The 25572-nt window shown below is 43.9% G+C and overlaps 1 protein-coding gene across 1 annotated transcript in view; it reads right to left on the bottom strand.

Annotated features, from left to right (window-relative positions):
• Positions 1-25572, bottom strand: part of Syne2 (spectrin repeat containing nuclear envelope protein 2) — a 321669-nt gene that overhangs the window by 94470 nt on the left and 201627 nt on the right. Inside the window, exons 60-67 of the mRNA XM_036205561.1 lie at positions 25006-25188; positions 22305-22436; positions 18392-18589; positions 17734-17808; positions 15812-15931; positions 14971-15087; positions 6118-6345; positions 1468-1650 (exon numbers count right to left, since the gene is read on the bottom strand). Of these exons, the coding sequence (XP_036061454.1) occupies positions 1468-1650; positions 6118-6345; positions 14971-15087; positions 15812-15931; positions 17734-17808; positions 18392-18589; positions 22305-22436; positions 25006-25188 (1236 nt within the window). The remainder of the gene's footprint in view (positions 1-1467; positions 1651-6117; positions 6346-14970; positions 15088-15811; positions 15932-17733; positions 17809-18391; positions 18590-22304; positions 22437-25005; positions 25189-25572) is intronic.

The raw sequence follows: 25572 nt of genomic DNA, 5'->3' as shown, positions 1-25572 counted from the left end.
ACCCAAAGAACTAAAAGGGGTAGTATTACGTTTATAAATTAAAGAATCTCCCAACTCAACTATATGTGTGTGTGTGTGTGTGTGTGATGTATGTATGTTTTTTGAGGCTGTGTTTCTCTGTGCAGCCCTAGCTGTCCTGGAACTCACTTTGTAGATAAGGTTTGCCTGAACTCACAGAGATCCACCTGCCTCTGCCTCCAGAGTGCTCGGATTAAAGGCATGTGCCACCACCATCCAGCTACTTTCCATTTTTTAAGAGGAAAATCCTTAGGATGACAGAGAGAGCACATAACCCGTGTACCCACAGCCACCCTCATTCCTATGAATCTAGATCCCCAAGTGGAACCACTCAGAAGCTTTCACACAAATCTTCTACAATGAGATCCACTTCTAAGATGTACATTTCACTTAAAGACACAGAATGCTTTAGATGGCATGAAGATACCTTCACTATACAATAGTCAGATCAGTAGAAATACTTATTTCTAAATGAGTAACAAAAGTACCCTAGAAATGGATTTTTGTCTTTATGAATTAAAATTTTATTTTATTATATTTTATCTATTTATTTATTTTGAGACAGGGTCTCATTATGTAGCCTTGGTTGGCCTGGAACTCGCTATGTAGACCAGGCTAGCCTTGAACTCTAGGGATAGATCCACTTGCCTCCTGAGTGCTAGAATTAACGGTGTGCACTATCAATTTACTTGATTTTTTGAGACAGGGTGATCTCAAACTTGATTACCAAGGGATGATCTTGAATTTTTGATCTGCTTGCCTCCACCTTCCCAGTGCTAGTATTATTACCTGCTGTTGTAAGGATTGAACCCAGGTCTTCATCACACCCAAGCACTCTACCAACTGAGCTACAGTCACAGACCAGATACAAAATGTTAATCCTATCTACCTATATTTATATATTTTCTATAAAGGCTTCATCTTCTAGTCAGGGTCACAAAATTCTTTCTTTTATAAAAAATTTAAATTTATTTATTATTCTGTCTCTCTCTCTGTGTGTGTGTGTGTGTGTGTGTGTGTGTGTGTGTGTGTGTGTGTGTACACATGCTATGGTGAACATTTGGAAGTCAGTTGACAACGTGTGGGAGTTGATTCTCTCCTTCTACCACAGGTTCAGGGGTTGAACTCAGGTCATTAAGCTTGCCAGGCAACTTCTTTTACCCCCTAAGGCATATTGCTGCCCCCGCCCCAATTCCTTTAAAATACACCCTTCCCTATGAAAAATTTCCTATATCAGAGCTCATAATCAATAGAATCTTCAGCCTCATTGAATCTGCTCAAGCCAACATGCAGTGAAATGAAAGCGCAGTCCTAGAAGTCTGTTCGGTCTCTCCTTCCGCCTTAACATCCCTATGACTCTTGATGAGGACAGTGTCTCATCAATTACTGTCATCTCTGCCCAGAGTGCTGCTGGCAGGTTCTGCAATGTCCACACAGCCCCACGCTTACCTGGTCCTCACTATGCTTCTCCTGAAGCATCATCTGGACCTTTTCCAAGTTGCGCTTCACAGTCTTGAGTTTCCAGGACAGGGCTTCAGCCTCTTGCTGAGTGGCTCCGCAGTCTCCCAGGCCCTGGTCTCTGCAAGTGTCTAACAGAGAAGCAACCTTGTGCTCAATCTCTGTCAGCATAGCCTAGGAGAGAACATTCCTGAATTATCCATAGTGGAGTTTAGGAGGTGGGGTAGGGATTGAACCAGGGGCCGTGTGCATACAGAGCATGCTGCTTACTGTGGAGCTACAATGCTGACCCACAGTGTCAGTTTAACAACATGTATCATTCTCCAAAATAAGTGAGATTTACTTTCTTTACCTCAGAATATAAAAGAAGACCCAGAAACAGGGTGGAAGGGACCTTGGAAAAACACAAATTTTGACATAATTCTGTGATGAAAAGCAGGGGTGCAGCTGAATTAAAGCTGAGCGCAGATGTTACAGGAAGTAACCCTGTAATCACCCCAGAAACACTAGATTATAATGCCCAGTGATTCCTGCCGGCTAACAACACAGATGCTAGCTAAATAGTCTATCTGGGTTTGAATGTCAGTCTGGCCACATCGTAGCCATGCTCACTCAGGAACCCTGTGTGCGTGCCATCCGTAAAATGGAGAAAACAACAGAATTCATCTTCTAGATTTATTGTGAGGAATCAGCCAATTTACTCTCTGGATTTTTGCCTTAATCCATGTGCTTTGGGTTTAATGACTTAAAATCATGTAGAGTTTTGAAGCACAAGATTAAGTGAAAAAACCTGAATATTTCCCCCTGCCTTTCTAATCTTTTCTGTTGTAGACCAAGTGTCAAACAAGGAACTGAACAAACAATTCCACACACTTATTTGACGGTTCTTCCCCTTGTTCATTTCTTCCTCTTTCTCAAGCCAATCAAGCCTTCAAAAGATCAGAACACAGGAATAATTTGGAACATAAAATACTTAGTGACTGATAGAACTAACTGATCTGTTATGGAATATTAGTTGTAAATGCTGTGGAACATCTGTTTAATGATGCAAAGATGTGTTGCATTCTTGTATGTTATATTTGTTGAACTCTGTGAAGCTGTGTTACTTTGCCTGCCGGAAACACCTGATTGGTCTAATAATGACCTGAACAGCCAATAGCAAGGCAGGAGAAAGGATAAGTGGGACTGGCAGGCAGAGAGAATAAACAGGAGGAGACATCTGGGAAGAAAGATTGAGGAGGAAAAAAAGGAGAGGAGGACATCAGGGGTCAGCCAATCAGCTACACAGCAAGCCGTGGAGTAAGAAGTAAAGAAAGGTATATAGAATAGAGAAAGATAAAAGCCCAGAAGCAAAAGGTAGATGGGAAAATTTAAGTTAAGAAAAGTTGGCTAGAAATAGGCCAAGCAAAGGCCGGGCATTCATAAGTAAGAATAAGACTCCATTGTGTGATTATTTGGGAGCTGTGTGGTGCCCCCCCCAAGAGTAAAGAGTAAAAGAAAAACTACAGATCTACACAAGAGTCTAAAAATAAATAGGCTGCAGAAAGTGCATTTCCCAATAAGTCAGGCTCTTTGCATGCCTCCTCAACAGATTCCTACACTCTTTCAAAGCTCAGGAGTCCATGCAACCATGCCAACTGGCTGGGCACAGGGTCAGCAGCCTTGTGCACACCTCACATTCCAGCACTAAGGCCATTGGTACAAAACTCAACCTGAGACTAAGACCAAGTTCAGTTAAATAAACACTCTACCTCCAAACAGATTTTCCAGTAATGTATCTTGTAATCCCTTTATCCCAGAAAACTACTTATTGAATCCCCATGGGTTCTTCAGAGCTTCAACAATATGCACTTTTGGAGTGGCTGCTCACAAAGGCAATCACAACTGTATGCTGGCTTGCTTACCCATGTAGTGGTTCTATGCAAATATTTTATATGTTTACAACTGATGCTTCCCAGCGACCATTTCAATAGCTGAAAACTGACACTCCATGACTCGCTTAGCTTCCTGATTGCTTAAGCTGTTTCCAGATCTCAGTTAACCAATTAATGCTGCTGTCATTTTGTCATCACCTTAAAGACTTCTTTCAAGTTTCATCATCATTATTAGTATTTTTTCTATGTGTATTTTACCTGCAAGTGTATCTGTGTACTAAGTGCATGCAGCACCCTCAGGGACCAGAAGAGGGAATCAGATTCCTGGGACTGGAGTTACAAATGGTTGTGAACTGCCATGTGGGTGCTGGGAATCGAACCCAGGTTCCCTGGAAAAGTAGCCAGTGCTAGTGCTCTTAACTGCTGAGCCACCTCTCCAGTCCCCTGTTTTTGGAGGAACTATATTTTTCTTTCTTTCTTTTCTGTTTTTGATATAGGTTCTCACTAGGTAGTCTTGGCTGGCCTGGAACTCACTTTGTAGACTAGCTTGGCTTTGAACTCAGAGATCCACCTGTCCTGGCCTCTGAGTAGTGGGATCAAAGGCATGAGTTACCAGGCCAGAAAATATTTTCTTTCTTTAAAAATCATTTCTATTTTCATCATTTTCCCTTCTTCCCTCTCTCCCTCCCTCCCCTTCTCCATCTTCCTTCCTTTTTAAAGTTGGTTTTTTTTTTTGTTTTTTTTTGTTTTTTTCCTGAGTAAGCACTTAAGAGGCAGAGATAGGCAGATCTCTGAGTCCTAGGTTAGCCTGCTCTACCAAATAGTTCCAGGTCAGCCTGGGCTACATGGTAAGACCCTGGTTTTTTCATTTATTTTGCTTTGTTTTAAAGGCATTATTAAATCAAAGGAAAAAAGCATTTTATATTCACCCAAGTGACCTTCCAAATTGTTGATTCAATCAGACAAAACTACCAGATACAAGAGGATTAATTTTTCTAATCTTGTCAGGATCTTATAACTTCTATGAATGTAAAAATAACACTAACAAAATTGCTATTTTAATTCACATTTTTTTGAGACAGGGTCTCATGTAGCTCAGGCTGGCCACAAATTCACTATGTAGCCAAGGATGACCCTGAACTCCTAATCTTCCTGCCTCCATTCCTAATTGCTGAGATCATAGGTATTTGCCACACCTGGTTCATACCTTGCTCAGGAGAACGCAGGACTTCATGCATGCTCAACAAGCCCTCTACCTACTGACTGAACAGGTTCAAAGCCCACCACTGCCAAAACCAAATTTTTATATAATCAATGATCTTTAAATGCAGTTCGAATGAAGCATATTTTCAGCCAGTTAGAGCCTGAAAACTGCATGTATCCTCCACCTGTAAGCTCTGCCCCTGGGAAGACTAGTCTATAAAATGCCTCTCTTGTCCACTGATCCAGGCTCTCCATCATACTGGGACATTATGTAGATGTCTAAGCCCCCTAAGGATCCATGCTCCCCACCTCCACCTTTAACCTCTATGAAGAACTTCCTGGTTCCTTAGACTCAAGTCCATGCCAAGTCTGCCCACTGCAGGCTTATTGGATGCTACTGCCATCTGGTGGGCACGTCTTGTCTTTGCAGAGTCCCTCACTCTTCAAAATGGATGCAAAATAGCATGCTGGTGGTGCCCAAGCCATCAGCATGAGGTCTACCTGGTCAGTAGCAAATCAGTATCAGATAGCCTTAGGGAGCTTGGGGACACCTAGGGTACAACTTTGTGCTGTTCCGGTCTGTTGCTGGGTTTTAACCTCAACACTGGGGAGGCCAACCAGAAAGCCAGTGTCTGAGCAGACAGACGGACTGTTAGAGCTATCAGGACAATCCCCAGTCCTGTCTCCTCCTCTTGCAGGTAGTTCTGGGTTACGAAAGGGAGGTGGCCCACCTCCAGTGGAGCTGGCTACTCCAACCACAGGACAGGTTCCTGCAGGAAGAGCTTCTGGTGGCAGGGCCAGTGCCTTGAGAGACACTGAGAGAGGCAGGGCATGTCTCCATCCCCCGGTAGGAGGTTAAGGCTGGTCTGCTGGACAGAGCCTGGGGAGAGGCCACCATAAACAGCCAGCTGTTATGACTGCAACTAGGCTGCTGAGGTGTCGTCACCCCGGCCCTCCCTGGAGAGACACAGAGATCGCAGCCTTTGGGCTGAGCTGCCAGGCTATCCTTAGAGTGACTTCAGACAAGGAAGCTGACATTCTCACTCTTCCCGAACTCAGAGCGCTCCTGCTCTACACGGCTACAAAGCTCCTCTACTTGGTCTTCGGAGTCGTGCACGTGGTGACGTTTCGTTTCATTCTGATGAGTTAATTATTCATTCACAATCTTGAGATTACAGATGAAAAGCAATAGCAAATCTTGACAGTTTATATCAGACACTGTGAGCTCATTCAATCCTGACAAGAACTCTGTGAGCTAACCTACTCTACTGGAGGAGAAAAATAAGGTTAAAAAGAGAACTGGTCCACGCTCACAGTCAATACATCGGGGCTGGTTTTGGATTCTGGACTCAGGCCTGTTTGTTATTCACTTCAGTCCCCTCCAAGGGACTGACCACACAAAGAATTTCAAAGACTCAACAGCGAAAACTATGAGCTGAGGCCGAACTAAATGTGAGGTTTAGAGGCATGGGAGAAGCACACTGCCGCTTTAAGAGCAATTGGCCCCATCTTGGCAGGAGATGGGTGGCTCGGCAAACCCTAAGCTCCTGCCTGGCCGTCTTACCTGGCACCCAGCCAGCTCCTGTTCCACCACCTGCTGCATGTCTGTGTCTAATGTTTCCGGCTCAAACGCCACGTTGGCTTGGTGCAGCCACAGCTCCAGCTCGGCCACCTGGGTCTTGCAGACATGGAGGACTTCTGCAGGCTGAGGCCTACTTCTCTCCACTGTGGCCTCAAAAGCTTGTTCGTGAGGAAAGTCCAGGGGTGCAGATTCAATGGGAGGTGTGGCACCCTAAAATGAAGCCAAACATAATCCGGCAGTGAGAAGTGAAGAATCCAAGGCCTTTTACACTGGGACTCGGAAAGAACTAGGAGCCTGCGATGCCCCTTCCCTCCAGTTAGAAGAAAAGGAGGGCAGAAGGAGGAAGAAAGAAAAGAAGAATGCACCTCCACACTCATAGCAACAACCACGTGACCTGGTGGCCCAGGTTTCCAAGCAGCCAATCTGCATGTACACAGGTACAGTATTCCCGGGCACAGAGGCGGAGAGTAGCAATCCCCAGGAGACAGGTGAGAGAGTGTGTGTGTGTGTGTGTGTGTGTGTGTGTGTGTGTGTGTGTGTGAGGGTGTGTGTCCCAAACACTTCAGGGAACTGGCCAGTGCTTAAAGTTGTATGACACATGATGATTAAGCAAGGTTTACACTGCTGTGCACCCCATGCAATTGAGAAAAAAAAAACCAAAAACAACCCAACAACAAAACATGCCGTCAGGGCTGATAACATACTGGAATCTGCCCCACAATTGTAACAGCTTCCCAAACAGCAAGATTGCATGTTAGTTTTTCTTTATCCATCTAAGCGTCTCTCTATTGAAAACAGCTCGAGTCAAGACACAAACTTTGTGGAGTAACACACAGCATTTTCTCCCGTCCCCCAGAGAAAAATCCCTAAAAAAATCCCTGGCTTTTGCTTTGCTAGACTCTCGTATTGAGTGAAGAACTGGCTGCGTTAATGTGAAGTTTGAATGAAGTGTGATGTATCCTCTGTGTATCGAAACAACTGGACTTCTTACCAATACAAGAGCACGTTTACTCCCATGTGTGTTTGTTAGCTTCAATGTGGAGGTAAAGATGGTTTTAACATAGTAGACTTGCCTGACGCTGTAGGACCTACCCTCTCCCAGAATCCTCAAAGAGGACGTTGACCCTTCTAGAGAAATCCCTTCAGGAATACGGATTTATATTCTGACTTGTAAGAATACTGGCCTCCATCCATTCTGTGTTAATTAAAATTCAGATGAACTGCAACATTTTCCACGTAAGACTGTGTATAACCTTGTTAGCATCTATCTAATAAAGCATGGTTTGGGACAAACGCCAGACTTCCAACAGGAGCTGCTCACAAGCATAACTAACATCCTACCTCAAAAATGTAACCTCAGAGAGGTAATATTTTTCCTGACTCCCTACTAACTTCACAAGGACTTATAGTAACATGTTATTTCTTAAGCTAGGGGTGTCCTGGGGGTAGAATATTTGCCTGGCATTTGAGCTTGATTCCCCAGCCTCCAAACCACAACACAACAAATAAAACCAACACACTTTCTCCTTTATACATATCTACCTATATGTATAGCTTTCTTCAAGGTTTGCCTTCTGAAGAGGCCTTCTCTCCCAGTATGTCCCCTGAACTTCCTACACCAGGCCCATCCTTGTTCCCAGCTCCAGGGGTCTTTGTTAGGGTAAAGAGCTGTTGGAATAACTGCCAGACATCAATTTCTACCCTGGTTAGTTATATAACTGATTAGTTACATAAAAAACTGATTCGTTATTTCCAATTTTGGGGTATGACTATACCTTAGAGGTAAAGATCGTGAGGTCTTCTTTTTCTGCTGACATCATCTGTTAATACCAACTGGTGAATCTGCAATAACTAAGTTATCAGCCGTCTTCTTAATTTACTCAAAATTTTCATTTGACCACCTCTGGCAGGGCAGAATTTTAAGTGGCAGTATTAAGCTCTCCTGCTTTCTTACTATTTTACTTACTTAATGAGGAAGTGAGCAACCTGGATGACTAATCTGCCCTTTATTTAAACCTGAAATGAATCCAAAGGAGGTGGGGGTGGGGATAGAAGGAAAAAACCAATTACATGCAACCCTAGAAGAGCTGACAGTGGCCTCAGGATTCATGGAGTAGTGCTCCCCCAATACCCGAGTGGTGTGTGTGTGTGTGTGTGTGTGTGTGTGTGTGTCTGTCTGTCTGTCTGTCTGTCTGTCTGTCAGTTCTGAACCCTGAGCCTAGGGATGGTAATCAGTTCATAGCCTCCCATCCCACCACAGTGCTTCTGAGAAGTGCAGGCCTGGACACAGGCCAGCAGTACCACCAGGTCACGGGGCTCTGGCTCTGATCTTCAAATCAGTAGTATTCTGTTGGAACCTCTAGCTCACCTCTGTATAATCTGGAAAGCCCCATTCCTCTCTCTCCAAACCCCACCCTCTCAGAGAGATCTCCAAGAAAGAAAAGGCGCCAAAAAGCCTAGTTCTGAATTTTCAGTAGCTCCTCCCCTGAAGTTGCCAGCTGTCCAAGTTCCCACCTAAAGTGCTCAGCTTTTGACCATACTAGGGCACAAACCCAGTCTGTGGAGGACACATCATCACCTCCTCACCTACAACCTATATAAGCTCCCTGCTTTCATTTGTAGGCGTGGCTTTTCCAGCCTCGATCTCTGGGACTGGAGAACCCACCCGGGGGTTGCTTTGCTCAAATAAACCTGTTGTTATACATTTTCAATTCTGGTTTATTTCATTGGTGGAGAAACCTATTATGGGCAGCAGAAAACCTATTAGGGAGTCCTCAGTAACTTTTTGAAACAGCAACCCTGCTTTATCTGCTAGCCCTAAACCCTGATGGCAGAAATCATTTCAGTGAATGTTTTATATATTGCATTCGGGATGGGGGGGTAATGGGGGGGTGGTTAAAAAAATGTTGCCACAAATATTTGCTATTAGGTAACAATTCTGTAGGCTCTCCGGTAATGAAATGAATGATACCTATCTTTTATTGGTATTTCTTATTCCTAATGAATGTGGTGCCCAAACCAGATCCTTATCACGCACCACACACTCCTCTATTCCCAGGTACAGATGAGGAAACGCAGGCTTTGCTTTAAGAGTCTACTTAAACTTCTGGAGCCAACACCTAAGTAGAACTATAATGCAATCCCTGGTTTCACTCTGCTTTGCAGCGTACAAATCGATATTTTCCCAACGTTTCACAAACTCTTTGGCATCCAAGTAAGACATCTGCTTTGGCATGTCACTGATCCAAACCCCAGCTTTGTAAACAAATGAAAATACGTGTTATGAAAAATCCAGCAACATAAAAGGTTTCTGAACATAGGACCACCAAAAAAAAAAAAAAATCAAACATGGAACAATACCAACAACAAGTCAAACGTGGAATGAAGCTGTAGGGAGACAGCTGGGTGGGTAAAAATGCTTACCCCACAAACCTGTTGACTTGAGTTTGACCCCCCCCAACTCCACATAAAAAGATCAGGGCAGAAATTAATGAAATGGAAATGAACAAAAACAATACAAAGAATTAATGAAACAAAAGCTAGTTCATATATGTATACCATATATATGTGTGTAGGTCTCTGTGTGGGCATGTGCACTTGTATGCCAGCACCCAAAGAGACCAGAGGTGGTGGATCTCACTGGAGCTGAAGTTACAGGTGGTTGTGAGCTGTCCAACATGGGTGCTGGGAACTGAACTTAGGTCCTCTGGAAGGACAGTGTGCCCTTCACTCTGCACCATCTCTCCAGCACCAAAAGTTCGGCTCTTTGAAAAGATTTAAACAACACTGACAAAAACCTTCGCCAGATCACAGAGAGAGAATATTTTTGTTTTTTACTGCTTTCATCTCATTTCCTGTTGTATATATTTATATGTTTATAGACGAAAGCAGTGCAAATGAGAAAGAAGTCTCCCAACTCAAGACTCCCAGGCAGATGGCATTGGGACTTTCTGACAGATCTTTAAAGAAGAACTAGTAATATCACTGGGCAGTGGTGGCGCACGCCTCTAATCCCAGCACTCAGGAGGCAGAGCCAGGCGGACCTCTGTGAGTTTGAGGCCAGCCTGGTCTACACAGCGAGATCCTAGACAGGCACCAATAATACACGAAGAAACCCTGTCTTGAAAAAAAAAAAAAAAACAAAAGAAGAAGAAGAACTAATATTAATGCTTATCAAATGAATAAAAAAACAGAAACATAAGGAATGCCACCAAGATCTTATGAAGCTAGTAGGGCCCTGATACTAAAATAAACAGAAATAACAGCAAAACGAAAAGAAAACTCTAGACAATTTCCCTAATGAACATAGGTACAGAAAATCTCAAGATACTTGCAAATTAAATTCAAGAACACATCAGAAATATCACTTACTGTGGTCAAGTTTGCCTCATTTCAGAGATGCAGGGATGGCTCAGATAAACATAACAAATCACACAAACACATTAAAAAACAGAAACCTCATAATCATCTTAATAGATTCAGAAAAGGCTTTTGACAAAATCTAAGTCCAGTCATGATAAAAAGCCCAGAGGAAATCAGAAATCAAAATTCCAATGCTATTCTTAAAAAAAAAAAAAAAAAAAAAGCAACAAAAAGGAAGAAAAGGCTATCTCATAATTCATATTGGAAGCTCCAAAGACCCCAGATAGCCAAAGCAATCCTCAGCAAAAAGAATAACAATGACATTCCTGACTTCAAGGTATACTACAGAGCCATAGTAACAAATACACCATGGTGATACTACAACTCCAGAAAAGACACGTGGGATCAATAAGAGAGCAGAAGACTATAAACCCACATACGTACATCTCCTGGTGTGTGTGTGTGGTGTGTGTGTGTGTGTGTGTGTGTGTGTGTGTGTGTCCATGCATATGTACATAGAGGACAGTCCAGGACGATGGGTGCCTTCTCTACTACTCTCTGATTTATTGCCTTGAGACAGGCTTTCCCAGTAGAAACTTGCCATTTTGGCTTGGCTGGCTGATTCTGCCTGTTCCTGCCTCCCCACGTTGGGGTTATAGGTATGTACAGCCATGCCTTAGAAGCAAATTCATAGTTGCTGAGGATTTGAACTCAGGTCCTCATGCTTGTACAGCAAGCACTTTTACCCAGCAAGCCATCTATTTTGTTTTTAAAACAGTCTCATCTAACTCAGGTTGGCCTTGAGCTTACTCTGTAGCTGAGAATGACCTTGAACACCCAATCCTCCTGTCTTTACCTCCCATGTACTGAAATTACAGTATGTGCCAACATGAAGGTTTTAGGAAGTACTAGAATCAAACTCGGGGCTTTATACACACTAACCAAGTATTCCACCAAAAGAGCTATATACCAGACCACGGCACTGACTATGATGAAATCAAAATATAAACTCTGAAAAATGTGAAGATGCTCTACATCCTGCAGAGTCCAGGGCTCAGTCCAAGATGCAGTTCTTTATGGAAAAACGATCAAGTATTATAAATCTCACTAGCATGCAAATTTGCTTTCATTATTTTATTAACAAATGGCAAAACTACAGGCATACCAAAGAATTGTGGGATTTTTTTTTTTTTAAATTTTGGGGTGTGTGTGTGTGTGTGTGTGTGTGTGTGTGTGTGTGTCGTGAGCACATACAGAGGCCAGAGGAAGAGTTGGGTGTGTCCAGTTTCATCACTCTTCATCTTCTTCCCTTGAGGGTCTCTCGCTGGAGCAGGAGCTAAGCTAAAGCTAGCAGCCTCAGGCATCCTCCTGCTTCACCCTCCCAGTGCCAGAGTTACAAGCCAGCGAAGCCACACCTGGCTTTTCATGTTGGTGTGAGGGACGGAAACTCAAGTACCCCTGCTTGCTCAGCAAGAACTCTTAGCTACTAAGCTGTCTCTTCCATCTCCAAAGAACTGTTTTAAAATACATTTGTGATTTATTATCAGTAAGTATCTGATGTTGTACCTATGTCATATACCTGTGGACCCAGATTGAGTAAAATCTCGGGCACAGAAGGATCTTGAGGGGAAGCTGAGAAGTTCTGATCTATGGGAAAGGCTGCACTTAATCTGCAAGTTTAATCTTCTGGCTATCACCACTTTTCATAGCAAAACCCCCTTAAAACATATCCATTAATATTTCACTCAATTCTAAAAATACCTGCACATCCTTCACACATCTCATAACATCACTAACTGCCTGAAGTACAATGCCTAACAGCACACATATGGATCTAACACATGACTTAGAGTTACAGATTTCTGTATTAAATATTTATTTTCAAGAAATATAGGTTAGAAATGACTCAGAATTTTATTAGGAGTACTTTAATTTTCACCTGGCCAAACTGCTTAACTTCTAAAATAAGAGATGGAGGCTGATACATAATGGATGGCATAGGCTCTGTGGAGCTCCAAACTATCCTTCTCTGGGGGGGGGGGGGTAAGCCAAAGAGATGGAAATGGCTCCAGGCAAGAAAAAGAACTCTGAAGTCACCAAAGGGCTATCCCTGCACTGGTCAAAGGTGACATCTAACTGATTTTTCTCTTTTCCAAGAACCTATCATGATCTGGGTGTGGGGGTGTAAGAGTGCAATTCTAGCACTGGGGAGTTTGAGTCAGGAACACAGTACATCCAAGGTCAGCCTGATACACAGCAAGCTTATCTCAAAAAAATATCCAACCAACCAACCAACCAAGAATCCAACCAACCAACCAAGAATCCAACCAACCAACCAAGAATCCAACCAACCAACCAAGAATCCAACCAACCAACCAAGAATCCAACCAACCAACCAAGAATCCAACCAACCAACAAACCAACCAACCAACCAAGAATCCAATCCAACCAACCAAGAAACCAACCAAACCAACCAAGAATCCAACCAACCAACCAAGAATCCAACCTACCAACCAACCAAGCAACAAAAGCCCCCTAGAAGCTCTGCTAGATGAAAACAGAAGCATTTAATTCATAGCTGACAGTCATTCAGCCACACAGTTAAGCACTCAAGATTCTAAATCAAGAGGCATAAAGAGCAGGACTCAAACTTAACCCTGACACTTAGTAGCTAAGGACCTGGAGACTTAATGGCTTTAAGCCTCAACATCTCCATCTGTCAAGTGGGCTAACAGTGGTAGCTAGCTAACATGGCTGGTGTGTGGGTTAAGAAAGATGATGTAAAAACCTCAGCGTGTGGTTCACTGCAAGCATCCCCTCAATTTTATGATACTCTGTCCTTTTCCCTTTTTTTCTCCTCAGTGGTGCCATGTTCAGGGTAAAAGACCTTACAAGTAACCATATCAAGAGAGGTGCACATTAAGCATCACTTCTACTAGGGCTAAACATAGTCAAAGCTGTAGTCATTCACATATGTGTGTATATATATATATATATAAATATAGGTTCCCTGTCTGTCTGTCTCTCTCTCTGTCTCTCTCTCTCACACACACACACACACACACACACACACACACACACACACAGAGAGAGAGAGAGAGAGAGAGAGAGAGAGAGAGAGAGAGAGAGATTGATTGATTGATTGTGGAGGGGTACACATGCCACAGCAAGTGTATGGAATTAGGGCAGTTTTGCAAAGCTGGTTCTCTCCTACTTTCATACGCATTCAGGGGATTGAACTCATGTTGCCAGGTTGTGCTGCAACTGCCTTTACCCACTAAGCCATCTTGTTGGACCTACATACCATTTTTAACTGTCTTAAAAAGAACAGACCAGGGGCCAGAGAGATGGCTCAGTGTTTCCAAGCATTTGATCCTCTGGCAGGGGACCCAGTTTCAGTTTCCAGCACTACATGGTGGCTAACGATCATCTGTAACTCCATTTTCAGTGGGTCCGATGCTTTCTTCTGACTTGAGGGTACTGTATGCATGTGGTGGCACAGACATACATGCAGGCAGAACACCCACATGTAAAATAAATAAAAATAAATCTAAAACTCAAATCAACCAAACAAAAAACCCAGATCAATTCTGGCTTACAAAATCAAACCACCATCAACAAGCAGGCCAACAACGTTCCTGGACTTATGCTAAGTATCACCAGTGAGTCTACCCTTCCGACGTCTGTCACCTTACTGGACAATCCTGTCAGAGGGCTGGAGGATGACTGGAAAAGGGGCAAAGAGGAATGACAATTGGATAACCAGCGATCATTTTTGTAAGAACAGAGAAAAGATTGAGGGAAAAGACATGTAAGCATACCCCCCCCCCCCAATAAGAAAACAAACATACCACAGCAAAAGCCCCTGGGTCTCTTCGGGAGCTATGCAGCGAGACCCTCCCTGGAACCTCAGGTCCACTCAACAGCAGGTCTGCCCGAGAAACGGCGCCCTGCGGCAACCCTTCTTGAGGAGTTGGAAGGGGGGGAGTTCAAATTAGAAAGTTGGAAGGGAACATTCTGGGGCGACTCCTTATCTCTTCCGCAGTTCCTGTAGTTTACCCTCCGAATCTGACCCTCCTTTGCAAACATAACGTAGGTATTAACTTGCCTCTTATACTCTCAGGATTAAGCAACAGAGAACATAAATGCCTTTTCTGAACAGGCTCTTGATCAATACTGTGCAGTTCTCCATTTTCACTGTCTCCGTGTGTTGTACGCACAGATTAAACACTTAGTCATTAACGCAACAACTATTTCAGGCTGACAACCGACGGACAAGTGGGAAATGTAAATAACAGATGGTAAAACTTGCAGCGGGATAGTCGACCGCATACATGAGGATGCTGGCCTTCGCGGGGCTCTTGGCTCAACACACAAACCATTGCAGAAGTCAGATAGCAGTGGGCAACTGTGGGTGCAGCCGGGCTGGGAGTCTGAGTCTGAGAGGCTTGAGCCTGACAGGCAGGGTCTTACCTCTGCTGTTCGGCTGAGCCTCGGAGAAGGTTCTGGGCCTTGCTCAGTGCTTCCTGAGTCGGGTGCGATAATGTGTTCCATGGAACGGTCACAGGTGCTAATTCTCCCATCTGCCTCCTGTGGAGAGAAGAATCAGCTCCTGGCCAGGCTCTCCCCTGCTGCCAGGGAGCCCCTCTCTTCCTCCGCTGTTCAATTACAGATCGCCTGCTTGCTCTAAAGTCAGGGACATCAGGAAGTTCATTGCAGATGCTTCTTTCAAAGGCTTTTTTGCTGTGGTGTTTTGAAAAGGCTTATTTACCTTATTATGGCTATGTGTATGTGTGTGTACCTGTGTGAGATTATGTCAATCATGTATAGGAAGCTTTTCCAAATGAAGGAAGGAAGGGAGGGAGGGGAGGAGGGAGGGAGGAAGGAAGGACAGACTAGGCAAGGAAAGGCAACTCTGAATAACCACCCAGTATTTACTTTTTAAAAATTATTGATTTTTAAAGTGTTCTCAATATCCTCATGATATGTCAGATAGATGTGTCAGGTGATGCCTATGTGAATGAACTTGATTTAGCATTTTCACAGTGTACCTGTATTTCAAAGCATCATGTTGTATGTCCCAAGTATGTACAATTTCATTAAAAAAAAAAAAAGAAGGTGTGCCAGAAGCATGTCCTGATCTGATCATTCTTTCAAACACATCCTTTGATTTGCTAGCTCTTATTTTTGGTCTTCCTAGGGTCCACTCTGAAGATTTGGAGACGCTGAGGACAAGGTGAACAAAGAGGATCATGGGAAGAAACCTCAGGCAATAAGGGGCTCCGACAACACCCATGGTGACTCCCCCAGTTACCTGCACAATGGTGGCAGAGGATGAGGAAGCCCCATCCTCCTCTTCCTCCTCCAGGTCCCGGCTGTGCTTCCAGAGAAGAGACCAGGATGCACAGGGAGGCTCTGCTCTCTTATGTCCATCCTAAGACAGTGGTCAATAGGTCAGCAAAGGGAACTAGTTCCTTTTCACAACTGGAGCCCTACTTGGCTCCTTCCAACAAGACTCAGCCTACTGGGCAATTTTGCCACAGGCCTTATTCTCCCCTACCCCATGTTCCACATACTTCTTGCACTAAATCATGTCTCCAAAGGTGGATGCTTTTCTTGAGCCTAAAACCACCCATAATTCTCTTTATTAAAGAGTAATAAGCATGAGGCTGGAGAGATGGCTCAGAGGTTAAGAGCACTAGCTGCTCTTCCAGAGGTCCTGAGTTCAATTCCAAGCAACCACATGGTGGCTCACAACCATCTATAGTGGGATCTGGCGCCCTCTCTGACATAAGATTGTACATACAGATAGAGCACTCATAGATATTAAATGAATACATTGGGTTTTTTGTTTTGTTTTGTTTTTTTTAAAGAGTAATAAGCTTATGTCCCACAAAGGGGATTAATCAAAGTCATTTCAGAATTCAATCTGTTTTGGTAAACGTAATCTTAAATGGTGTAATTTTTAGTCATCGGAAATGGTCCTGCAATTTGATGAACATGTGTTTTTTGTTGCTGTTGTTGAAGACAAATTCTCTACGTGTATCAGTTTGGATGCATGTAATGTCTGAAATGAAAACATGTATGTGTCTTCTTAGCTCGGGCCCTGGGTCCTCGTCCAGTCTCACAGTTTCTCCACCATAAAAGGATGTAATTAGACTGTGAAGTGGAAGCTGTCTGGTGGTCAGAGTACAAAGTACACTGTCGTCCTTCCCTCCAACTCAGTTACACTGTGTACTAGTGACTCACAATAGGACAAAAGGTCTACTCTGTGTGACAGCGTTGCCATGAATTAATCTACGAAATGAGCAAAAAACTGTCTTGTGGCCATACTCAAGTCCTATAAACTATGAGCCGCACTAGCTCACTGAGTATAAGTGTGCAATGCTGTGTTGTGAGTATGAAATGGTACCAAGGTTAAGTCTCTTTTAACCAGTTACAATGAAGCAGTAAGAATCAGCTCTAGAGGCTGGAGAGATGGCTCAGAGGTTAAGAGCACCGTCTGCTCTTCCAGAGGTCCTGAGTTCAATTCCCAGCAACCATATGGTGGCTCACAACCATCTGTAATGAGATCTTAGCACCCTCTTCTGTATACATAATAAATAAATCTTTAAAAAAAAAAAAGAATCAGCTCTATTAGCTGCAAACACAGTGCCTGTCCTTGACGACACCACTCTAAAATAAAACTGTATTTCAAATATGCAAAACAATTATCTGCTAAAATCCACACCAAACGGCATACTCTCCAACTCCAGAGCAGCACTGGAAAGTCTGAACGCAACAGAGGACTCCTTTACACCAACAAACACCCTGAATTACATTTATCCCACTCTTCCGTGGCAAAGTGGGTTTAGATAAACTTAGCAATGCTTAAGCAATAAGTACTTCAGTCTCAAATAAAAAGAAATCAACTTTAACTTTAAAAGCTTTAGGTTTTCATTTGTTTTCTTTGATATTCCTTTAGAGATCTGGTCCTAGCCAGTTTTAACAAGAGAACTATTTTCCTGGGAGCTAGAGAGATGGCTCAGCAGTTAAGAGTATGTACTGCTCTTGCAGGGGCTGAGCTTGATTCCCAGCACCCATTCTGGGGTCTACTATAACCCCAGTTCCAGGGGATCAGGCACCCCTCGCCTCTGAAGGCACCTTTATTCATGTCATGGGTATGTAACCTCCCACCCCTGATAATTTAAAAAATAATAAATCTTTTTTTAGAAACAGAAAGTTGTTTTTCCTTACCTCACTCTTCACAGAGCTTTCTTCCGCCTCCTCCTTGACCACTGGCAGGAAAGACATGGAGCTTGCTCTGTTCAGCTAAAAGACAAGGCACAAGAGCACCTGTAGTCAGGCTGTGGACTAGCATCACATCCTGGCCTCGTTGCATTTTTATGTAACTAAATCTTTATACATTGTCCAAAATGTCCACCCACGCCTGCCCGCCCGAAGTCTCTGGGCCTTGTGCCTTTCAGGTCTTCTAGCCAAACATCTCCCTTGTGGAATCCTTTTCATTTGCATGATCCCCACGGCCCCACCCCCAAACAACTGGAGTGCACTACAGTGATGTGGTCTCAGAGTGCTTTCAGATGCTGGACCACTTTTGAGTCTGCAATGGGGTGACTATTCTAAGGCAGATACTTCAAAGTAGTTCCCTCCCACATTCGCGTGGAATTTCATAAGCGTGTCATTAGGTTAACTCAGGTATAAGAATGTGGGGTTGGGTCCAGAGCAGACACGCCCTGGGGATCTGTGCTCACTAGTAAACAACCTCAAGCGGAGTATTGCCACTTAAAAAATTCCTTTACTATGGACAGTGATACCGCAGGGTGTTCTGGTGGAAAGTTACCCTTTAACTCTCCCTTGGAATGTGAGATCAGAACTAAGCGAAAGCCACGCCCACCTTCCTGTCCGAGGCACCCCTCCCGGGGACTCCGCCCTCTTCCGAGGGGCCTGAGGACAGCTCTTCTCCTTCTCCTTCCTGCTGTTCCTGCTTCAGATGCTCCCGAAGGTTCAGTACAGCGGCCTTCAAGCCCACCAGCAGATCGTCCTTCTTCTGGTTTAGATTCAGAATCTGCTTTTCCAACCCTTCCATCTTTCCCTGTTCAGAAAGAGTGGTGGGCAGCGTTGGAGGGAAATCGGAGCGGCCTCTGGATGCTCCCAGGAGCCAGCTTTCTTTAGGACAAGGGATGCTTACTGTCCTGGTCAGCGGCTACTGGTACAGTATGGCTCCTTGCCCTGGCTGGCTCTGCCAAAGCACCTGTGTAGGATTTACAACCTGTGGGGTTCCTTAACCCCTCACAGACCTTGTAAGGCAGGAGGCTCTAGGGATTGAAGAAAGCATGGGAACTTGTAACAAGGTCAGCAGGTGACTGATGAGCAGCCAGGGCGGGGAGTCAGTGCCATAGTAACTAACCACAGGACTCACAGAACCAGAATCCCCAGGGCGGAGAACCACAAGCCTGCACTTTGATGAACACGTACTTCCCATTTTTCACGCAGAATATTACAGATACATGTTCCCATGTTTCCCTAGGAGAGTCTTAAGACTAATATTTGAGAACCCCCCAAAATAAAAGAAAATACCTATTTTTTTTATTGCCTTTGAAGATTCTTTGATACTACTAAATTTGTTTACTTTGTCTACATTCCAAGCATCCTAAAAAAATGTTAATCAACCAAAATAATTTATTTGCAGTGAAATTTACTCTGGGAATGATGGACAGATGATTCCAAGCTATATAATATTACTTCAGGAACCATTATTAATATGTACAAGCTAGTTTCCCTAGATATGGACAACCCACTGTCTGCCTACTAGGATTATGAAATTATAGAATCCTAGATTTAGTAGGAATTGTGGAGGACAGTTACTCTGATCCTCCAGCACCCTATGCCTGAGCTCCTTTTTAGGAGGCTTGCATTCATTCAAAATTTCTCCCTGCCTGGGCTGCAGTTCCAGTGCAGAGTGATTGCTTGTTTAGTGTGTGTATGTCTGTTAAGCACCCCCACACACACGTTTCTAACACATCCCCTCCAAAATCTCTCTTTTCAATATTCATAAGATCATTAAATTGTGTATACATGTATGTCCATAGATACATGTGCACATATGTGCCAGAGGTCAATCTCAGAGCCGTCCATCCTTAAAAACAAACAAACAAACAACAACAAAAACAGACACAAAAAATCCCTCAGGGTCTTACTATGTATCCCTAACTGGCTTAGAACTCACTGTGTAGACCAGTCAAGTCTCAAACTCAGAGACTACCTCTTCCTTCTGAGTGTGGGATTAAAGGACATGTGTTACCACGCCCAGCCCATCTATTTATTTTTTGAAACAGGGTCTTACTTGCTGGAACCCAGCAGTAAGTTAGGCTGACTGGCCAACAGGCTCCAGAGCATGCCTCTGCCTCCCCAGACTGCGATTACAAGCACATGCCACAACATCGGTCTTTGTTTTATTTTCATGTAGGTTCTGGGGATTGAAATGGGGATCACAAGCACAGTCACCAACTGAGCTAACCCCCTAGAGCTCCCAAATCATTGGATTTTTACACACAAAAAAGTAACATATCACTACACATAAGAGACAGTTCTGAAGTCCACAGTAAGAAGATTTCCGTCAAGTTGCAGCTGGTGCGCCACAGGGCCAAACCCAGGCTTCCTTATGACTCATGGGCTTTGGCACTCATTTGCTAAACTAATACCCCTATGCTGCCCGCAATGAAAGCTTCCTACTGGCAGAGTTAACTCTGAGTTGACCGTGGTTCATGTTCCACTTTCAGTGAACACCACACTTCAACAGAAGATGCCCCCAACAAAAGCAGTACCACAGGCATTAGAATAAATCAAGGGAAACAGAGGCCTGTTTTATGTAGGCACAGACAGGTACCAAGCCACCATGGTATACACAGTGGTATCTACAGCCCTCAAAGCCACTAGTGGTGTCCAAAGCTGAGAGCCACAGTCCCTGAGGTTAATATCACTTCCATCATGTTGCTAAAATGTTACTGGCCATTTTCACTATGTGGACATTTATACTGAGGGCACAAAAGGGATGAATTGAGGTAGGTGACACCGATTATTTATGTCAATCTCACTTAAGGATGTCCTTGATGAAGACATACACGTTGGGGATCAGTAGTAGAGTGCTTGCCTAGCATAGGCAATGCCCTGTGTTCAGGTCCCACATTGCACACTTGAAAACACATCTTTAATATGCTGGTGACAAAATGGGAGGTGTGTATAAAGCATTTTGCTGTGTCCCAAGTTCAATGACTGAACAGTACTTCTAGGAATGTGAATGCTTCGAGCTCAATCCTCTTCCCTTTTTCTCACTAAACATTATTTTTGCATGAATAAAATAGCTGATAAGCTATCTCCATATGCTTAAATGAGATTCTTCAAGATTTTTTCTCAAGAAGCAGGTGTTGCATAATGACTAAGGAAAGACATGAAGTTTGGAAGTGATGCAGGACAGTATTCTTTAAATGACCCAGTGTGACTATTAACATATCATCTCTGGTTAGGAGATACAGTAGTCATGATGCATGGAAGGACCAAAGAAAGAATGTGAAGAGTTCCTTGACGAGGCCTCAGATCCCACTCACAGTCAGCCCTAACTTCCTGTTTGTTGAGTTTGTAGTGTTGAAAAACAACAACAACAACAAAACCCACCCATGAATCATGTGGCTTATGTGTTTAATCCCAGCACTCAGGAAGGCAGACACAGAGGCAGGCATATCTTTACGAGTTCGAGGCCAGCCTGGTCTATACAGTGAGACCTTGTCTGTCACCATCAACCTGAAGTGAACAGTCTTACACTCTCAAGTAAATCACTGTGGTGGGGCCACCTCATGAGTATCAGTTACATCAAACCATCTGGAAGCTGGAAGGAAGAAGTCTACTTTTTCTTGGCTCAGTTCTATTTGCCCATTCTTTCCTGACATGGCCAGCCATATGCTCTCCAACATGCCTGTGTTGTGTGATATGCCACAAAGACTCGTCCTATGTGTGATTTCCTGTATTTGTACTTAGACAACAAAAGCTCTTTGAAGTCATGAGTTTTAAAGTTTTTGAAGAAACTTGGTACCCTCACTCTACCTACTGAGCCGCTCACGCTGGGTTTGCTTCATCGATTCAGCGGTCCTGGGCTATGTCACCTGTATGTCACCTTTCATGCTAGGCAAGTTGCCCTCGGTCTCCCAGCTAGCAGATGACAAAGCCTTGCTTTGAGAAGCACATTAATAGCCTGCATGTGTCCATCAGAAGACAGGAAAGACACAGCTCTTGTGTCCTTGGACCCTATCACACTGATTCAATACAGAGATATAAAACCAAAGACTGAAAAGGCCCTACCCAGAGAGGTTTATGGCAATAAAAAGACAGGCTGGTATCTCAGATCCTTCATTATAACAATGTTCAGAGTTTCATAACCCCTGAAATCTAGCCAGCCCACACTGCCTGACTCCTACCCCAATTCACTAGGTTAGGATGTCCAAACTACATCAGCTTCTTAGACACTGAGAAAATGCAAACCAAGATGCGCTATGCTGAGAGTGGGAGTACCCACCACAGGGTTTAGAAGTGGTGGCCTGCCTAGCTTCTGGGACTAGATCTCAAGTTTAGGGGTCATAATGGCATATTGATGATACCACAGAACCACCATTTCATGAAATAAGAATGGAAAGAAAATAGTTTCAGTTGGAAAACAGATGTCAGGCATAGCCCCCTGGTACTGCAAAAGACTCTACACCCCAAGGACAAAGTCCAAGCCTCTGGGATGAGCGGACAGACGAATGAGCGGGACATACCGGTGATGAAGGCGGGACGGCAGCTTGCTTTTGTGACCCACGCTCAGGGGAGAACTCAGCTGAAGACTTATTTAATGTAAGTTTCAGATTTTCTATTTCTCCATCACATTCAGCAGTCTGTTTTATGACAACCTATAAAATAACACCCACCCCGCAGAGAAGAGTCGTTGTTACCATCTAAGGAATAAACAGGCTATATATCTGTTACCTATCCCGTCATAAGTTCCAATAAAATACAGAGACTATGCACCCGTACAGATTCCAATGGGAAACAGAATCTTTTTAAATAAAAAGCCCTCTACTATTTTGTACCGCTGTGTGTGTGGAGGGAAGTGGGAATTCTACTGGCCAGGGTCAGTTCTCTTCGTCCACTGCGTGCATTCATGGGTCCAACTTAGGGTGCCATGCTGGAGCCTAATCCACCTGTTCTACTAGGCTCCAGGCACCTCAGCAGGGCTTGGGGTACAGGTCTCACTAAATGTTTCTTTTCTCTGGTGTACTCCTAGTTTAGGGGGCTTATTCGGGGAAAACAAAACACAATAAAACCAGACTTCAAAAGCAAGTCTAGACATTGCTCTGGTGTGCTTCATACGGAAGCAAAATGTCTTTTGAAATGACACAGGTTCTGGCCAACACATAATCCTTATTGGTATTTAAAATCAATCTTTAACCATAGTTTTAGCTGCAAGCCCGAAAAGAAGAACTGTATTCGCTGCGCACACCTGTTCCCCAGCTCACAGCAATGGGCGACATCCTGTTATGACCACGGGAGTCCTCTGTCTTATTTTCTATTATTAGGGAGGGCACTTGTCCCATCTCAAGTAGGAACTAAAAGAAACGTCCCATATCCTAATAATTTTCATTATCAATGGTTTACTTGCTTTGTGATTCACACACACAATTAGATGGAAAATTTTCAAAGCATAGTTTGATGCCTAATTTGACAAACAAGGAAATACAACCCCCCTTTATCATCCCCTTTTCCTCTTCTTGAAGAGGTCACTTTAAAGCACAGCTAGGGTTATTCTCCTTTCCTGACCAGAAACTGTTTTCAGGTTCCTCGGGGCTTTACCCAGCAGGTCCGCATAGAGGATGATTAGGACCCCGGGCCTGAGTGCAGGTGTCTGAAATGGTCTACACTTGGCTGTGCTGGGGGAGGAGGTCTTTTGCTCCACCCCTTGGCGTCTCTATGAATACCCTGGGGCAGAGACAGTCGGGGCACATTGGAAAAGGTTCCAGGTCCTCTCAAGGCTGTCCTTTATTTTCTATCTGTTTATCTCTGCAATATAAATCCTTCTATCTAATATTTCCTGCTGCTCACACTCAAGAAAACTCTGGGGAGCTGTGGGGTTGGTGGGTAAACGCTCCACAAGAAACCCATCAAAAAAGAAGACATTAAACATGGCACATCAAATCTGATCCTTTTCCCTTCACATACAAGCTATTTCTAAAAAGGTACATGAATGTTATGTCACTTTTCCCTCTGTGGGTATTAGGAGAAAAACAACATCGGTTGATCAGTAGCCATGTCAGAGGACTGTTAAGCTTCAAATCAGGGAGTACAGGATTCCCCAACTTTAGAGGGCCAGGATGTCCATTTCAATGTAAAGGAAACTGTAGAAGGAAAAAGATACAGCACTTTCCGAAGCAGGAAGCCGGGTGTCTCTGCCATGACGGGAGATCGCCTGTGGAGTTCAAGACTCTTTTAACTATTTCAGTTCTACGGGAGTGGCTGTTGCCTCTGGAATATAAACTACAATGATTCTGATCTGAGACCTAGTGCAGTACCAAAACTCACAGTGGAGAACCTTCCTGAGAATGATGGGAATCGTTATCGGAAGACAGGAAGAGACCCTCGAGACGGAGAAACAACAGAAGGTCCAAAAGCTGAAGTTCTTGCTTCATTCTACAGGGACGAACCTTGACACTAGTGAACTCTTCTGTCTTCCGTTTAAGACTTCCAACACAAGTCTCCCGGAGATGGCAAACGGCCCCGGCTACCTCTGTCTGGGGTCAGGGAATACTGACAGTATTCACAGCAGGAGGAAGGACTGAGGCGGACCAGGAGACTGCTCTGTGATGCCTACTCTACAGGTCTTCAGTCTCCAGAGGCTGCAAGTGTCTTGATGGGGTTTGAGTTCTCTCCCGGTTTCACCCACACAGGTCTGTAACAGCTGTATTAACAGACCAATGAATGCTAATGTGCTCAACCAGAGCAAAGGGAAGAAGTATTGGGGGTGTGTGTGTGAGAGAAGCTATTTACTTAGATCAAATGCCACCTCTTGGGGAACAACTGCTTTCAATTAAACCTGCAAACTACACTGACTAGGGGAGTTTTTCTGTCAATACAAGCTGGAGATATCAGGGAAGAGGAAACCTCAATTGAGGAACTGCCTCCATCAGGCTGGCCTACAGGCAAGTCTGTAGGGTATTTTCTTGATTGATGGTTGATGTGGGCAGGTCCAGCCTGGACAGATGGTCCTGGGTAGTATAAGCAAGTAGTTTCATCCTTGGCTTCTGCTTCACTTCTTGCCCCCAGCTTCCCACCTTGGCTTCCCTCAGTGGACTCTGACCCAGGTATGCTAGCCAAGTAAACCTTCTTCTCCCCAGCCCATTTTATCACAGCAATAAACAAAACCACAAACCAACTGTCACTGAACATTTTCACATGGTCAGTTGGCCTTCGTCATAAACTGCTCACCTTCAGTAACTCGTTTTGTTCCTGAGTCACATTTTCCAACAGTTTCACGTCTTGTAAAAGCTGATCTGTCCTCTGAAAGACAGGCAGAGGTTTGGTTCCTGTCTGGGGTAGCCTCAGTTCCGTTTGGTAAGTCATTATCTCGGCAATAGTTTTTTTCATGGGATGGATGTTTTCAAGTATGACCTTAACAGCAGAAAGGAAGCGCAATATATGGATGAAAAAAGAAACAAAAACCCACAAAAGCCCATGCAAATTTACTTAGTGCAAATTAAAATATTTGTAATTTAATGTTGGCCTTTAATGTGCAATTTCAATGGAAACTATTTTAATTTTATTTTTAACTGTGAGAGTATGCATGTGTGGGGATGGGAGCTGCACTTGGGTGCAGAGCCTACAGAGGCCAGAAGAGGGGGTAGGAGCCACCATGTGGTGCTGGGAACCCAACTCAGGGCCTCTGCAAGAGTAATGAGCATGCTCAACCACGGAGCCATCTCTCCAGCCCTGTAGTTTCAGTCCTTAAAGCATTTTCTTAATTCTGATTTAAAAGTGCAACTAAGGTATGATAGG

The sequence above is a fragment of the Onychomys torridus genome, chromosome 14, assembly GCF_903995425.1.
Source record: "Onychomys torridus chromosome 14, mOncTor1.1, whole genome shotgun sequence".
Lineage (NCBI taxonomy): Eukaryota > Metazoa > Chordata > Mammalia > Rodentia > Cricetidae > Onychomys > Onychomys torridus.
This window is presented reverse-complemented; position numbering and strand designations above follow the sequence as displayed.